Source organism: Acanthopagrus latus, chromosome 21, assembly GCF_904848185.1.
Source record: "Acanthopagrus latus isolate v.2019 chromosome 21, fAcaLat1.1, whole genome shotgun sequence".
Lineage (NCBI taxonomy): Eukaryota > Metazoa > Chordata > Actinopteri > Spariformes > Sparidae > Acanthopagrus > Acanthopagrus latus.
Window position 1 is genome coordinate 12618728 of NC_051059.1, and position 18717 is coordinate 12637444.

The window sequence follows — 18717 nt, forward strand, 5'->3', positions numbered from 1 at the left end:
CCTCCGGGCAGTCAGCCTTTTCCTGTCGAGCAGAGTGTGTTTATTTAGTTCTTTTAGGCACAAAAAACAAAATTCAGCCACTGAAGATCTTCCTCTTTTGATTACAATATTTTGCCCAAAACTACATAGTGCCTTTAAAAATGACAGGAATTGTTGTGCAGTGAATGACAAAAAGACAGCTGGAGGTAGATTTTCAAACACTGGCCTCCTTTTTTTTTTTTTTTTTTTTTACCTCCCCAGCTGCACAATCACAGTGTCAGTAGTCAGGTGTCCATCAAAATGTTCTGCCCATTTTTAACCGAATTCTGAGAACATCGGCAGAAATAAAAATGAGGGAGTGCTTGTTCCCATCCACCACTGTTGGGAGGTGATTCTTTGAGAAACACAGTAGCTGGGTTAACTCTCCAGCTGGAAAACCATTATACCGTGGCAAAAGACAAGGGTGCAACAACATGGTGTGATTAAATGCATGCCAGTCGAAAGCAAGTGACGATAAAGAGTGTAGGGAACATGATGGAAATGTGACATTTCTGTCTGTTTAATGAATCAGTGTGAGGAAGGTTAAATCTGATCCATGTGGGTTAAATTCAGTATTACACCAAGGCACAGAAAAGATCATTCACAGACCACTGTAATCCTATGTTGGAAAAGTGGAGGGCCGCAGGATTTCTGATGCTGCTTGACCCTTTTTACGCACTGAATGCCGTATACCTTAACTGGAAGTCTCATTCAATATTAATTCATGTATTGCTTGTAGGGGTTGGTTGCAGTACAGATATAAAGATTGGATTCTTAAAAAAAACATGCAGACTGCATTTTACTTTCACACTAATTTGTAAAAAAAAAAAAAAAAAAAAAAAAAGAGCAACAACTTTTTTTTCCTCTTTGTCAGTAAATGTAACAATCTTGAAGGGAATAAAATATAACACTTTTTTTATTTTTGAAATGTGAAAAAAGAAATCCGGAAAGAAGAAACGTTCCCTGCTGTTTTGATTTTGACGATCCTTTCTTCTTAAATGTGTCACCCCCCACTCTGTAAGAACAATAACCTCACCGGAGCGCCCCCCTTTGAATAACATCTGTTACTCTTTCAGATTATAAAAACACTTCCGATTATTCCAAGTCTCCAAAAAGTGCTGCTGCACAGCTCCTCACCAGTAGGTCCACCATGTTGGGTTTGTTGTTCCGTAGTGTTTTGACAGCGTGGAAGACATCCACAGAGCGCTGGTGTTGAAGCATCTCACACACAATGCTGATGGCACAAAACGTCCCGCTGCGTCCGCCTCCGTTCCTGGAGTTGCCACAAAGAAGGGAAAAACACCAGAAAATTAAATATAATTAAAGAAAAGATTTGTTATGTTAAGTTTAATATAAAAAAGTGAGGGTTGATGGAAGCGGGCCGAGGAGTGTCAGAGTGTTCTGATGCAGTGAAGCTCTTCAGTCAGTAGGTGGAGATGTTTCATTTTTAATGCCAGCTCTGAATGAACTTCCCTTCTGCACTCAGTGTTGTGATAACTTACAGACAGTGGACCACAGTGCGTCCCTCGCCCCCGTCGTACTCTTCCTGCCACTTGTCCACCTGTCGGATCAGCTTGAGGAAGGAGCGTTTGGACATGGGCGTGTCTCTGTACATGGGCCAGCCCAGGAACTGGAACTGCTGCACCATCCGGTAGCCGTCCTGAGGCTGGAGGGAGAGGACACACCGGTTATCCCGGGTTAACGCACCGAGGGGGGGGGGGTTAATCGCTGCTGTGCAAAGATGCAATCAGACTGTAAAGATGCAGCTACACTAAGCCTTGAAGTAGGACAAGACATGGATAAGGGTGCACCAAGGAGATGAATGCGCTGATAGACGGTTTGATAGATGAGCACAGTTACTGCTGGAGACAGATCAAAGATGCAGACACTCTAAATCACACTCAGACATATCGATCAATAACACTTGTCAGTGATCATGTGTGATTAGAGTGTATTCCACGTAACGCGCTGGCGGTGCCTCTGCCGGCCGACACGTTAATATGAGGAATGATTATTGACAACCGCAGGCAGGCTTGCGGGGGTAAGGAGCTTACACAGGTGACTGCAGGTGACGCTGCCGTGAGTCAAGACCCTTTCTGTGCGGCTCAAAGTTAAAGGGTCAGTTCACCCAAACAAAAAAACAAAAAACAAAACACGTAGTCTGACTGAACCATAGAATTTCATTTGCCAAGTTATGAGGTATCGATCTGTGGCTTTCCTTCCTCCACTTTGATAAAAAGTTACTTCACTTTGGTTTTTGGAGCTCACATCATTTAAAATATGAAATGTAAAACTTGTTCAGCAACTTGTCTTTCAAGGAGGGTCAAATAGATTATGCCTTCATTAAAAAGTACTTCCAAAGAATACTGTCCACCAAAGGGAAACAAAATGAACATGAGAAAAAAAACAACATTTCTTTTACACAAATAAGTTAGATTTCTTCTGACTTCTCTTCAGTTTTTTCCATTTGTCTTATGAAATACTGGATAAAAATCTGTAAAATAAAAAAATCTGAAGTGGAAAAATGATGTCGACACTGAGGTCTCAAACTGTTTTTGGTGGTCGCTAGTTGCTTTAAATTAAGGGGCCAAATTATGTCGGTGCCACTATTCTAGAGCACTGGTTAGTCACTAATTACATCGACTCAAATTACTGTAACTATATCCAAGGGGGAGACTTGTACTTTTCTGTAATTTTTACCAGAAGTAAGTATGCATTACACCATGTTATCTACTTTGTTCCTTTTAAAATTATAATTAAGGACAATTCGTATTAAGATCTCAACGTTTCATCTGCATTTTTGTGGTATATAATCACAAACAAGTCAATAAAAAATTTCAACGGTTAAAAAGTAATTCATACTCTGAGTAGTGTTTGAGAAGAATACTTTGCACTTTACATCAGTATCATTTTAATACCAGTAGTTTTACTTGTAACCAAGTAATCTGTCAGTAACACACACAGAATTTAAGTCCTTTTTCCACCACTGGTGGTAACCAACCTCTTTGCCTCTTGTCCATTTAAACAAAGCACTTCTACATGTGACTCCCTGTTAGAGATTTAATGTGTCTATGAATTGTTGGAGGTGTATCGAAAAGTGACTCCTCTACTTTTGTTTCATGTGAAAACAGAATTTAACAAAAAAGAGGAATTATCTGAGAAAAGTCAGAAAAAAATCATGCAGATTTTACGCAGAAATACATTTTGACTTCTTGAACTCGGGCTATTTACAGGCCTGGATACCACTGCAAATGAAAACATTCATGTTCGTGTTTAGTTCATGTTCTACCCAAACGGTTTTGATTTCTGAAGCAGGAAGTTTGAGAAATGTTCACACGTTGTTAAAAATCGAGAAACTCAGTAGAAGTCTGACTAAGTGGACATGTGACTCGGCCCAAACACTGGTACAGTGGCATAGTTAAAGGACAGAAAGTCTCAGCCTCTGCACAGCTTGAATGGACAGGCCGGCGAACGAGTGGGATGTGTGAGGTGTGCAGTCACAGAATAAATTGGCTGTTGTGATCGCCACGGGGAAGACAAACGACTTACAAAAGTCGCCCAAAAAGGGCGGAACAGAGACGCTACACGACAGCTCAATCACACAACTGTGATTTCTTCTAAATAAAAGCTGCGTTTGAAGCGTGACCCCCCCCCCCCCGTGCCACCGTACCCCCGTACCCGTGCTGCGTTGTAGATCCGGAATATCCTGCTGATGATGTCCTCCTCCAGGTCAGCAGAGACAAACTCCACCTGGATGGGTCCGTGGCGGTGGACTCCGTTTTCTGGCCAGTACTGTGGGCACAACTAAACAAAATAGGCACGTACATACACACGCACGCACACACACACACACACACACATACACGCACACACACACACACACATGCATAGAAGCAGGTACACCAGCACACACACAGATTGACAAAACAAAGAAAAACACACAAGGGAAACAAAGGACATGAAAGAATCCTCATTAGTTTCAGAATCTAAATTGAGAGATAATTTGACTTCATACACAGAGATGTCGAACAGGTTTGAGTGGGATCACAGAGTTCACGGGAAACAAGAGGTAGAGGAGAGAAGGAAGGTGAATTAATTCAGTGTGAAGTGCTCTCGTTTTAAAATATGATGACCTGCTTCTTCACTGGAGAACGTTCGGAAAAAAAGCTAGAATGCATTTTTGATGGACCAAACACTGGAAACAGATGCACTCTCAGGATGACAGCTTGACCCTTTGTTCAACAAATCAAACAGAAATTCCTGGAAAAAAACCACTCTTTTTTTCCTCTCTTTCTTTCTTTCTTTAAAGCTCTTTTACTTTTTTTCCTTGCCAATAGAAAATCAGAACTCAGAGTCTTTTCTGTGAAGAAAAAATATAATCAAAAGATATCTTGCTCACAACATGGTTGATATCAGATTATTTAATAATTTAACAAAGATAACTTTATCTATTTCAACCATTGTTCTTAGCTTAACTGCTATAATGTTAACTTTTTCCACTGCTTATTTCTAACCATAGCTCTGTCACTTTAACAACATTTTTCAATTGCAAATGTCTTACTTTTGGTTGTAGTCAGGCTAGAAATTTATTAGGATGTTTTTCACATCATAGCAAGAAATGTTTGCGTTATTACCACATACAGACTATCGACGCATTAGAGGCACGTTACAGTTCAACTTTTCTTGTTAAAACAAAACCCTCTTCAGCTTGTTATTTCATTTCATGTTATAAAGAGACAAGCTGGTCTCCCTGGTGGGACTCCGTGTGGTATGTACTGTAATTGCAAACTAGCACTTGGCTACATAGTGCAGCCATACCTATCGCAATACCTTCCGAAATTACCAAACAACAGCATAATCTTGCCATGTCTCAACCTGCGCACGAAGTAGAACTGAATCAAATCATGTGAATAAACCATTTTCTTCAAATCATGAGTTCCTCACACACCATTTCCTCATTCAAACATGAGTATCACATTTTTACAACAATAAGTTACCAGATAAATAGAATATTGTTATAGTAAAAGAAGTTTCCTGTTATGCTGTAACCAAAGTAATATTAAAACATGAAATCTACTTCTACATGATGCCACTTGGATGGATCCGGTTTCAGATTTTGTTTGACATCACTGGAAACTGAAACCTTAAATCTTCACTTAAAACAAAAAATAATCCACAGCTGTAGTGCTAATTAAAAGTATTAGGAGGCTTGTCATTGATGGTGTTATTGACTGCTCCAGCAGCAGTGTTGAAAAGTACATAGGGAGAAATAAAACCCCGGGGACGGCATAAGAGCTGCAAAATCTCCCCTATTTCCGCTCCTTAGGAGAGAAAGCCCTGTTAAGAACGTGCACCTGCAGAGCGCGCCGCCGGCCTCACAGCACTAAATCAGACTGGTGGAAGCGTACACACACAGATGGACACATTCTGCACTGACAGTCGTGCTTACATACTGATTCATGAACAAACAAGGGGGGAAAAAAAGGAAGAGACTACCTGAGAAGAATGCAAATAACAGGCCTGAGTAGACGCATACAGATGGACAGACAAATATACACTCACTTTGTTTCTCTGACACACAAACAGCACACACACACACACACACACACACACACACACACACACACACACACACACACACACACACACACACACACACACACACACACACACACACACGCACACACACAGAGTCTCTATGGCAGCAAAAAGCACCACTTTTTCTGGCTTCCTCTGAGAGCCTGTCAAAACTTGACAAATTCAACAGATGCAAAAACAAAGATGCTGATGGAGAAGATGGTGAACCTCCACCTCCCTCGTCTACATGTACGCCTGCCCCCCCTACCCTCCCTTCCCACCTGTGCTGGTTCCTGGGCTGGCTGACTGACTGGCTGGCTACAGTGAGAATATTGAATGAAAGGCCTTTTTCTATCCAGCCAGTCAGCCAGTCAGTCAGTCACCTAGGGAAAGGGGATTTGGATGGGGAGAGCAGCCTGGCTTCAGGCTTTGATCCCCGGGTGTTATGACAGAGCCTCGGGCTGAGAAATCTAGAGAGTCTCTTCCACGGGCCTCTTTCTCCATCTACCTGGCTTTCATGGCAAGTCCTCTTCCACTCTGCAGCTTCTGCCTTATTTCAAACATATTCTGTATACGCATATATTATGTGTTTGCCAGCACAGATGTATCTCTGGGCTTTTTTTTCCCTGGGTTCATGGTGGAAGTAAACAAAAAAAAAAAAGAAAAGGGAAAAAAGCAATCTTTCCTGGAATCCGGTTCCCATGCTGTCCTTTTGTACGACTTTATTAGATACAGACGTCTGATGAAAGGAACTGCTTCATCTGTCATCTGTTTGTGAGTGCACCTATTGTAGTTTCCCCTCGAGGATTATTTTCTGTGATGTATGAGTGTGTGTGTGTGTTCGTGTGTATGCACATGTATCAGGTCGGGTTTACCTGTGCTGGGTCGACGTCGTTGAGCATCACTATGGATGTGCAGTGGTAGTCCAGCACCAATCTCCAGAAATCCTTGACTGTGTTTGGCAACGGGTGCTGGGTCACTATGAACGCAGAAGGCTGCTTGTAGCTCTGGAAGATGAGGGAAGAAAGAATACGGTTTTAAAACATGACGGTTAAGTACACCACACGCATGTGGAAGCGGAGAACTGACCAAGAATAAACCAACAACCATTTTTTTTTTAAAAAAAACGTCCTCCATCCTTTGACCTGCCTTACCACTGAGAGTTGTTTTCTGATGGCGATTCCATGTCTAAGGGGAGATTAGAGCAGGACGCTGCACTTTTAATGTGGCTCCTGGCTCCCAAAGATAGCCCAGTGGTGACAGAGAGGATCCCGTACCTGAAAGGTCACCGGCTCGATGCAGGCAAGAGCCAAAAAGTCCATCACCGGACTCGTGCTTTGTCAAGGTGTTCTCTGTTAGGTCCACCCTGAATAAATTTAACGCTTGAGAATTGCCTTACATTGCATTTAGGGTTTATTTTTATATTGTCCTGTGGTGCATTTTAGGCGAACAGAGCTGTTAATTTAAGACAAGGCATGAGGGCACGAGACAGAGATTTTCTTCAAACATGCATCAATTACATAACATGTAACCTTTCTGCGTTAAAATGTATTAAAACAAGTAGTCAACTTTGATGTATTTTGTTGAACTGTACTTAAATTATCCAAATCATTTCAACAATGCTTCAACCCAGAGAAATTCTAAGTTTACACAAGGTAACAGTGCGTTTCATTTGACCGTGTTTTGTTAAAGCTTCTGAAGGACAGTCAGAGAATAAGGATGAAAGTTGGTGAATGAAAAGAAACAGAATGTGTATAAACCCCCAAAACTTTACTTCACCCAAGAACGTCCGTCTGCGTGAGTCAGACGGATTTTCGTAAGCCAACATGGACAACATCTCCCATGATCCTATACTTACATCTTTTGTTTTGTTAATAACAGAAAGGTATTCCACACTGTGCCTTTAATAATCCCACCCTCATGGTAGCTGTTCTAAAGCTTTTGACATGATCATAGGTTACTTCATAAGCAGACACCTGGAAACTTCTTGAAATTGCCATCGACTGCCGTTTCCACGGTCAAAAAAGAACATTTAAACTTAACTTTTCAGCTAACAGCGATGAGAAGTCCAAAACATGCTCATAAAAATGGAAATGTTTTTCTACTTACAAGGATGAAGATCATACAATTTGGTTACAACCTTCACAAAGGCTACTAGATGGGTGTAAAGGTGAGTCTATTTTGTGAGTCTGCTGCTTTTTTAATGTCAACCTTTGGAAAAAAAATCTAACTTATCCAAGAAAAAAAAATATTCAAGTCTTGCTTACTTCTTCCCTCCATATATCTGATTTTAAGCTTTTCTTCTTGTAGAGCACTTTTCTGCACTTGACAGCACGATACATTTCAATAAACGTTCTCTCATCTATTTATACCTTCTCTTTTGTGAATACTGAATATTCATTTTGTTTCTTTTTGTCCTGTGACACTTTTAAATGACACTCGATGTCACTGTGGTGTGATGACATACATGTGAGTCCTTATATTCTTGAAAGTTCAAATCTTAAGTATCAAGATTTTACACCTGCGTCAAGATATTTCCAACGCAGCCGAATTCATTTTTCAGGTATGAAAAACATTAGCGATTAATCATACAGAGAAATCCATTGAATAAAAGGCTGAAATACTGGCGTCACCACTCATAGAGGATGTTTTTTCCATTAACTCCAATACCTGCTTTGACATCAGTGATTAGCATTTGGCAAGAAAAACAACATGTGGGAAAGTTCCAGCTCACACAGAGTCAATTTACCACTTTAAAATTACAGGGATTCAATTTGCAAAGAATTCCAATAATGCTGGACGGCTCCTTCAAGTAACTCTGTGAGGAAATGCCATTAAATACCCTTTAAAGGTAAAACGCTCTTTACTTTAAGGTGCTAGATCTGCCTGCATCCGGCTTAAGGGCCATCAGACCGCCTCTAAATATGATTTTCTTTCTGTGTATTCATTTATTGCACTGCATATCCATTAATATCCACAGAATCACAATTAATCTGCCCCTTTAATGTTTTCAACACCATTCCACCTCATTATTTACACTTTTTGTTCTCATGCATATACTGAATATATCTACTCATCCTGGTTCTGTGACCTCTCTGACAACAGAACCACTATTTGTTCTATTCTGTACTAAAAACATAAAAAGATTTCTAAAAAAAACCCCCCCAAGTTAAATGTTAGTTTCTGCTTGACTCTTACATCCATGAGTGCAGCGTTGATGTAGTTGGAACTCTCCCCATCGATGGTGATCAGGAATGGGAGGCAGCGGTCGGGAGGAAGCACGTCCATGCAGCGGTTCTTCTCGTGGTTCCTGGGCAGCAGGGCGATGCTGCAGTCCTCCACCCGCAGCGTGGGAGTCACCATGTTCAGCGTCTGTCAGGGTTGAAGCAGAATTACACGCTGTCATACCGACGCAGGAAGGTAGGCACTTGGGTCTTGAGTGTGCTAATTATCTCCCAATATGGTAATTAACAATGCAATTCTTTAATCAGTTACATTAGCGATAGCTCTAACTCCCCTGATGCGACTGTGATGAAACTTAGGGGGGGCAATGCATCCCATATAACTCTGATTGGTCCAGGGAGGGGCACTGCGATTACAGATTAAAGCAAGGTGACATATTTGCCGCTGATTGGCCCAGAGGGGGACCGCGCCATTCATCAAGAGACAACATGTTTACTGTTGTTTTCAACTTATCCTGCACTTGAGATAATACTTTATTAAGTATTTGCATACAGGGCCCTATTATCCTCATTACATTAAAAAAAAATCTCCTCACCCTGAACTCCTCTTTAATGGGGCTGGAGTTGGTCTGGGGGTCCAGGCGGTTCATGTCGTAGTACACGGAGCGGAGCTGGCTGGCAGGAATGGTGGTGTCGCCACAGAGACAGGCCTCCAAAATGGCATCGTGGATGAAGACATACTGCTCCTGCAAAAAACGGCATCCTCATTGCGGATCTATAAGACTTCTAAGACTCATGACGACGGACAACACGTGATTGTATTTGCAGCAGCAGCAGAAACGCATGAGCCAGTGTTCCTCTGCATATTTGCCAAGAGAATTCAATGACCTTTCCACGACCTTACCATGAATATTATTTACCCCTAAGGCCGTTCCTATGACTAATATTTGTCATTGTCTATGTTCAAAGGTTACATTACATATTTTTGCATTTTTTGGTACATAGCCGGCTTAATTCTTGTATCAAACTGACATTTTAAAAACCTTGAAATATTTAGAGGCCTGGAACAGACTATTTTCTTAAATTCAATGACCTTTTCAGGTTTTTTCACGACCCTATCAAACCTGGGTGACCTGAGCCAGGTTGAGACTTCGTCATCATTATTGTCATGAACACGGATGACGTCTCTGCAACAAAAAAAAAGGAAAAAAAAACCCCGCTGTCCTTAACTTCATGCAGAGCAAAACTAGATAATCGCGACACATTTCCTCCTCCTCACATCAGTCAGTCAAGCAGTCGACATGGTGACACAGCTTGAGGCTTGATGCAAATCTTTTCTGAAGTGACATTTTCAGCTGACACTCCCTTGTCACTTCGGACCAGAATCGGCACACATGCATGCACAGGGGGTCAGTGATTTACAGATTCACAGAGAAACATGTGTTGCCATTTGTTAAGTCTAGTGCAGAATGTGAACTGTTGACCCGCTGGCTCGACAAGCTCGGGCTGGGTCGGCAGGTCGGCGGCAATACGGCGCTCGAACCCCAGATTGATAGATCTTATCCGAGCTCATAAACTACAAACAACAACAAGGCTTTTCATTTCGGCAGACAGATTAAACCACGTTGGAGAGTTAGTGTCTGGCCGCGGGCTTAGGAGCTGTGCCAAACAGCCTGAACACCTGCGAGGGAAAACACACACATACACACACTTTGAAGGTCACTGAACTTGAGGAGAGTGACTCAGGGTGAACAACATTTGGTCTCCAGTTACTCAAATCCCAATCCGGACGTCAACGATGAAACATTTGCCCATTAAGTCCAATGACGCTTGTGATTTAAAGGGAATTACGGTGAAATGATGCATCCAACGAGACTATGGACACCTCCAGATGGCCGGTGTTCAGGAAAGCGCAAAGTCCTTCGATAGCCCATACTGGCATAAAGCTGCAGGATGAGCCAGGGATGTTTTCAGCCATCAATATGAGCTAAATGCTCTCAGTTACAAGCCTCTAAACCCTTTTATTATAGCATGTATTGGATGCTAAGCACTTGGCAAGTGCTTAGCATCCAGGGAAATAGTTGGGGAATGCACTTCAATAAATGTCTTTTGTGAGAAATGATCATAAAAATGTAAAGCTGCAGCCATAAATACATCAGCTGTAAATATAAACAACATTCATCTAATATTTCGAGCAGGTTAAAACAAGCACTGAAGAGCACTTGTCCTACAGCTATCAGATGAAGGTCAATTATCATTTGAGTAATATTCCCACTGTTTGAAAAATGTGGCACTTCAACTGGCACTTCAAAATGACAGACAGCAAAAAATTAAAACTAATTATACTGCATTTTTAAAGATAATAGGCATCATCAGTCACTGGCAAACTGGCTAAAAAACCTTTACCGACTGGATCGCTGCTCAGGCAGAATGATTGCTAATAAACGCAAGGTAATGATTTATTTTGCCAAAAAATAATACATGGTTTATAAAAGAGCTCCTTTCTTTGCTATTAATTCTGAGCATTTGTTCAGGAGCACCAGAGAAGTGGGGCTTATGCTAAGAATTACTCGCAGATACTAGTTAATCCATATTTGATGGCAACAGCCTGTCAAGCTGCGTCCTCACTCTCTTCATTTAACAGGATGAGTATCTGTGAACGGCGCAGCTCTGCTGAAGCTGTTGTGGGACCTGCTATACCGTACCTCAGTCTGGACCATGTTGACCCTCCGTGAGCGCAGCTCCCTCACGCAGTTGTAAATGTCCACCACACCCTCTCTCTCTGCCATGTCCAGCATGATGTCGATGACGATGAAGCAGCCTGTTCGTCCCGCTCCAGCACTGCAGGGAAACACAAGGAGGGAACATCAGCAGGGCAACAGAAAGTTTTATATTCTGAGGAGTAGGACGTTACTAGGACATTAGTGTTATTAAGATATCAAGAACATTCACTTTTATTGTACGTCACATTCATTTGCTTGTGATAAGCAGTGATTGACCATGACTATCACTGGCAAAAAACCCCCAACAAAAACAAAAAGAACTAATAGTATCCAGAGAGGGATAGAGTCTTGCTTGAAGATATTTGTATAATGAATATGAATTGAATATTTTATATATATACAGTATATATATATATATATATATATATATATATATACAGTATATATATATATATACAGTATATATATATATATACAGTATATATATATATATATATATACAGTATATATATATATATACAGTATATATATATATATATATATATATATATATATATATATATATATATATATATATATATATACAGTATATATATATATATATATATATATATATATATATATATATATCATGTCTTTACAAAATAACTTTTTTCAATTTAGTCAATGCTTTTCTTAGGGATGATGTCTATAGTAAAAAGTTTCAATAATGGATCTAAGACATGCATACCACCAAAATTAATGAAGAAAGTGTACTGTATTTGTTAAGCAAAGGGATTTGATTTTACCTACTAACATTGACTGACAAACAAATGTTGCCCATGTTGGAGAAAACAGTATTATGCTTTCTATTATTCAGGTTGATATTTTTATGTTTTTGTTTGTCTTTGACATATTGTCTTTGAGCTCCAGTTCTGCACAGGTTTAATCTCCAGAACTGCTGGTTTTCAATCTACAGACTGTGGAGAATACTATCCACTACCCGGTGGGACAGAGAACAGGTTTACGGTGTCAGGTTAAACATGGCAGAAATAAAACTATGACTTAGAGTGGTCGGTTCCAGTGCACACCAACCTGCAGTGAACCACCATGGGCCCAGCGTTGGTCAGGGTCTTGGACTTGACTCTCCTAATGAACCCCAGCAGGCCCGTGGCGTGATAGGGCACGCCGTGGTCCGGCCAGCCGGTGAAGTGAAACTGTCGGATCTCCCGGATCTCATGAGCTCCTCTCTGACGAAAAGAGTCATCATGTTAAACACACAAAGCGCAACCGAGGACAACGGGGGATGTGGTGAGTAGACAGAGGATACAGTGCACTGACCATGTGAGAGGTCTTTCTAAAGCAAATACAGCGTTAGATTGAATACAAACACACACTTCATGGGCAAAGTAGCGGAGGTCTTCAGCAAAGTTTACATTATGTAACAGCAAACAGTATTTCATGGCCACTGTAGCCTTATTTCTTGCCTCTATGCCTCGTCCTTCCAGGGATTGTGAAATGTATAGTCTGAGCAGTGTGAATCAAAAATACAAAACAGCAGGGTTTGTTGTTTTCATAAGATAAAATTTAAGTTTACTTTAAAGGTTCCTGTTGCTTTAGAGTTTAATTAAACTCAGTTTAACAACTACAATGCAGATTTAAACCTTAATTACTAATTGTTTGTTCTTCCAAATGAATTACCCAATATATTTAAAGTCAAACAGAGCGGGAACCTAATGGTTTAAAAGGGTCTCAATGGGAAAGATTTCATTAATTGAACAGTACATGCTATCCTTCTTTAGCAGCAGATTTAGGGGCAATTTGCTGCTCCGGTTAAATTAGATTTCTCTTTTCACATGTTTTGTTTTATCATCTTAGAATTACTTTCTTTTTGAAGCAACTATGTATGAAGTCTTAAATGACTTTAGCATCTTTTATATCATTCCGGGAGAATGTAGTTTTGTTTGTAGTAAAATCTGAACAATCCCAGTGAATCTGGTACAATCGATGTGATACCTTTCATCTCAGTGTGATCTGTGGATTGGAAGCTGGATGCATTGCTGCCTACAAAACAAGCCAAATATTGATAATATTCAGATCTTCCGAATAATGGCTTGATAAAAATTACGTCTCTAATCCTCATACAGCGTCATGTTAGTTATTTGTGAGCTATTTTTGGTTGAAAACAACTATAGTAGGAGGAATGTGAGTAATATTAAAAGGTGCAATATGTAAGAATTAGCCACCTGTTGAAGTCTAAACAAATGGGAGCATGTCACCAGAGCAACGGCCAACTTCTGTTAACACTAGCTGGCATTAGCTAGTTAGCTCAGTTAGCTGTGCAGCTAGCAGTGGAGCTTGGAGCACCGAGGAAATGTCAGTATTAACAGCACTAGCACAGGATGGCATGCTAACTACAGTAGATATCCCTGCAACACAATACATGGATATTATAAGATAAAAAAGGTTTTTCATTCACATTCTGTTGATCAGTTTTGAATGCTCTCAACTCAAATTCTTACATATTGCACCTTTCAAGAGTAAGTTCACCCAAAAATGAAAATTCTCTCATTATCTACTCACTCCATGCAGATTTATTTTCATTTTTTTTTAAAAGGGTGTAAATAAGATCTTTTCAAAATCAATCAAGTATGATACACAGCCATACACATACAGCCATTTTATGGTTTTCTTTACGGCTTGTTTTTTTCAAGATTTAAAAAAAAGTCACCATCTACCACAGTTATTTAGGAGAATGTAATGCTTTGTTTGCTGTGATGGTCCAGAAATGTTTTGTTAACTATGAAATTTCACCTTTGGGTAACGAGATAATGACTGAATTTTCATTTCTGGATGAACCAATCCTTTTAGTATTTTAACTATCTTTGCAAATACGTCTTATTACAACGGCCATAATGAGTAGTTTACATAAAGTGCATATTTGACACTGAACTAAGTCCTTTTTAATCAAGTTACAACAGCAGACAAACTTTAAAATATGACTCTCCTGGACCACTTAGAAACTACTCTGGAGGTGCTTATGAGCACGGCACATAACCCATAACTTCTTCGCCAAACTGTTTGGTGGCCAGAGGTCGAGGTCTAGCACTGAGCAGCTCTCAGTGGAGTGAGTGTGTGGCGAGTGTGTAGTGCAGTGGCCAACAGAGGTTAAAAAGCATACCTTCTCTACAGCAAAGGTCCTGATGACGTACTCCGAGAGCAGCTCAGTCTCTATCAGCGTCACCTTGATGTCTCTGTAGATCTCGGTGTCATCGGGCCAGTATTTACAGCACTTCACCTGAGAGTGACAGAGGCAAGTGTTTCATAACCACATGCACACATAATTTATGCTAACCATGCATTTAGCACACACACACAAACACGTTGCTTTATTTCTCTGCATACACTCATAGAAAATCATTTGAAAGTCTCCAAGTTTCCAGACCATCATTTTTTCCATTAAGGATAATTGTCACCTAGCGTTGCCTTGAATTTGCCACCTGATACTTCACTTTCTAAAGCGTTTCTTTCAAGTCAAAATGAGATTCGCTTCGCATTAGTTTGGACCCCAGGTCAAGGATCTGCTGTAAATGGGAATCTTATGTATCGATGGAGAGCTCATTCTCACATTATTGCTTTTTCATTCGCACATCGATAATGTGAAAACGAGTGTAAAGGTAGACTGTGCAGAGTGCAGGAACAGGGCAGAATAGGTTCTGAGGGGCTGTCAGATTTGTCCACCTTAAATTTTTGACTACCAGTGCGGAGAAATGGGACAAAACATTAAAAAAATAGTGTACTACAATTGGATGAGGGAGATATAACGACAATCCAATAATGATATGAAATAATAAACCCTCAGCTGTTTAAAACAGATTTCCCAACAGAAATCTAAAACACCCCACTGGAAATATTACTTGTATTAGGTATCATACGAGTGCAAAATTACCCCCTCCCCCTCCTCCTTTCCCTCCCGTTCAATTAAACTGTTGATACTGAGGGAGTAAGGCTGGTGATAGAGATTGAGATCATGGAGGTATATCAGAGAATGATAATTTTTGATGAGGGATAAATGTGACATCAGCCACAACTAGATTCAATTTTCATTTCTGGAGTCTGTGCGCTGATTAGGAATGAAATGAGATTTTGGTTTGTGGAGTGACAGGCAGAGGGGGACTTTCAGGTCCCTCTCTCTCTGACACCCCTGATGACTAATCCCCGATGACAATCACAAATCCACCGTCCGCTTCCAGCCAGATTGAATTAGGCAAAAGCCATTACCTTATTAGATCACACTGAATCAGGCGCCTGGTTTGGGGGGGAATTAGCCTTTGGGCTAAATTATGCCAGCATACACACAGATGTTCTTTTGCATGGCCACACTTATGAGCATGTGTGTGTGTGTGTGCGTGTGTGTGTACACAGCACTTGAAGTAATTCGCTCGTATGGATAGAGTGTAAGGAAGAGAAGCACACGTAGCACCACCTCATCACACACATCAGCACGCAACCTTCCAAACCAAATCTCTCATACATCAAAGTGCGCCGAGTGCCGCCCCTGTGTGTGAAACCAGCAGGACAGAGGCTGTGTGTGTGCGCGTCTGTGTGCGTGCCAGGATTTCCCAGAGTTCATCAGCAACTGTGCCGAGCAGATGGCCCACTGTGATATGGCGGAGTGATTTTATGGGGCCCTCAGTGGATCCACCGTCACCGTGACCAACTGTGCCTGCCGCCCGCCATTGGACAAGGATCATATAACAGACGGTTTGGGGGCCCGGGCCCACCGAGGACGGCACCGCAGCTAAGCAGGTGTGGAGAAGGTATGGGGCGGGGCGGGCTCGGCTCAGCTACTGTAGAGGAACGGCCTAATGAGGTACCTAGAGATCGGCCCATGAATCATTATCAGCTCTGCTACATTTAAGCCTCACCAAAAATGCACATCAGCGAAATCAAGGTGTGCCTGTGTTTAAGGGGCTTTCATTGCAAATGTGTTTAAAATTCTTGGAGAGAATTCCCCCGGCAGTCAAAGCATTACACTGTACGTTAGGACCTTCATTTTCTCTTGATTATAACCTAACCAGGAGGAACTACAGTGTGAGTAAAGTGGAACAAATTAGGACTGAAGTAGGGCTCCGGGTTTTTTTTCTTTTTTTTTTTCCAAGGCAGGCCACATGCTGTCGAGTGAACAAAGAGAAAGTCAAGGCTCTGCCATTAGTCTGAACATTATGAACAGTCCTTACCACTCAATAACAGTCCCCCTTTTGTCCAATGAGGACAACATTAAGAGATGTTTCTGCAAAGAGGAGCCTGGTAGAGGCTGGCGGCTACAGCAGACTATAATCTCCTGTTATAGAGTCACTCAGATGAAACAGTAGTCAGTTGCCTGGATGCCTCTCTGGTAATGAAGGCCATCAATCAGTCTTTTTTCCTCACTTCTCACTGATCAGATAGATGGAAAAAGAGCTGCCGGCACGCGAGACCCATGCCTCACTAATCCAGCGCGCACACACAGTCACACACAGTAACATCTGGGTACTGATGTCTAAAGACACGCGCGCACACAGGCACACACACACTTACACACATACACACAGACAGAAAATGATGGCTCCTTTTGCCTTGAGATACAATCAGGCTGTCAGTCGACTGGGGGCAAGGTAATCTTATTTGAGATCTGCGGTTTAGAGCAAACGTGTAATTAATACCAACCCTGCCCACTTCCACCAGGTTGGTCACCATGACGATAGCTGCCGTGTTCTCCTGCCAGACCATCCTCCAGAAGTCGAACACCGTCTCCTGCATGGGGCCTTTAGGAAAGGGGGGGGGGGGGACATTTTAGGAGACAAATCTTAACTCAGTTTACCACAAAAAAACATGTAGAGGAGAGCTTTTTTCAAACTCTGCTTTGGGAAACACATCATGTGGCAGAACTGGCAGTAGAGCATACAAACGACTCCCATTAAGCAAGACAGTATTTCTATAGAACATCTTTATTCCATTAACAACAAACTGCCTTTTGGGAATGCATTTTGGTTTAGAAAAATTAAATATTTGGTTATTGACTGTCAACTCCTGCAAGTAATGTGGAAAGAATGTATCATTGGCAGCTACTACAATCAAGTGCTATCACATGAATGATCCCTTTGTGTATTTATTCTTTGTGTAATTAATTGTTGTTAATTGTGGATTTATTACACTGTTTATCTACCAGACTGTTAAGACGTATTGGGTTTTTGAAGAGTAATCCAAGGCTTAATGCACTTTTTTGAGTTAGTAATCTCCGGGGCTGAAAAATGTAGTACCAAAAACTGCAGTTCCTCAAATGGCCACTTGATTAAATCCCCTGGGGCCCCTACACGTTTCCAGCCTGGTCCAAAAAAAATTGTTTGGGTGTCTATTGCTTTTCCCGGTTATGACTATGACTATATGGGGGGATGAATTCTAACATAACGTTCTCACTTAAATTAAGGCTTAAAGTTAATTAATGGCATGGCTGCATTGAGTGACAGCTGGCCAAACGTCCAAATCTAGCTAGCTGTCAACAGCCATAGCTCATTCGGTCTGCCTCAGCTCCATCCACACTTCACTTTCACTTCATTTTTGGATTAGCCCCAAGTTAAGCGCTGCACTTTTCAAGTTAGTAAATTATATATTGAGTAATTTTATCACACCATCTACTGATCCCAGCCCCATTTTACAGTGTTTATTTCAACACAAGCTATTTCCCATTTTCTGGAGAGAAATCCAGTAATTCTGTAGAAAGTAAAAGTCTGGAGTGCGCAGAAATCATATGAAATGTGATGGTGCTCTTTTGGTGGGGGATCCAGATGTTCAGCAAAAGGACGTTGAAAAGACAAAAGTCTCAAAACATGAACTAAAGGGATACGAACATCCAAACAACGTATGCTGTCACCTGAACATTACACCAATAAAACCACAGCCATGGCCCCGACTCTACTGGGAAGACTTTCCGCGAGATTTTGAATCCCGGCTTAAGAAATCTGCCCACGTTCAGCCACAAAAGCTATAATGAGGCTGTCCACGGATATCGAATGATAAGACCTGATGTGGGTGCAGGTGGTGCTGGACTTCATCCTAAAGGTCAAGTTTCTCCACACCAATCTGAGAAAAACACTGGGGGTGCTGTCATGTTGAAACCAGACTACTGTCTAAAATATCATTGTATGCTGGCCTATCAACATTTCACTGAACTGGTATTAAGAGGTGTTGCCCAAATC

General features: G+C 41.2%; 1 protein-coding gene across 13 annotated transcripts in view; it reads right to left on the reverse strand.

Annotated features, from left to right (window-relative positions):
- Positions 1-18717, reverse strand: part of LOC119011576 (receptor-type tyrosine-protein phosphatase mu-like) — a 173480-nt gene that overhangs the window by 1351 nt on the left and 153412 nt on the right. For 11 of the 13 annotated variants that reach the window (XM_037084819.1, XM_037084817.1, XM_037084818.1 and 8 more), the window contains 10 exons: positions 17189-17286; positions 14661-14777; positions 12575-12729; positions 11483-11618; positions 9374-9523; positions 8794-8967; positions 6471-6602; positions 3697-3822; positions 1521-1684; positions 1156-1291 (listed from right to left, as the gene is read on the reverse strand). In XM_037084819.1, coding sequence (XP_036940714.1) covers positions 1156-1291; positions 1521-1684; positions 3697-3822; positions 6471-6602; positions 8794-8967; positions 9374-9523; positions 11483-11618; positions 12575-12729; positions 14661-14777; positions 17189-17286 — 1388 coding nt within the window. The remainder of the gene's footprint in view (positions 1-1155; positions 1292-1520; positions 1685-3696; positions 3823-6470; positions 6603-8793; positions 8968-9373; positions 9524-11482; positions 11619-12574; positions 12730-14660; positions 14778-17188; positions 17287-18717) is intronic. The other 2 variants (XM_037084807.1, XM_037084810.1) reach the window with 2 other exon arrangements.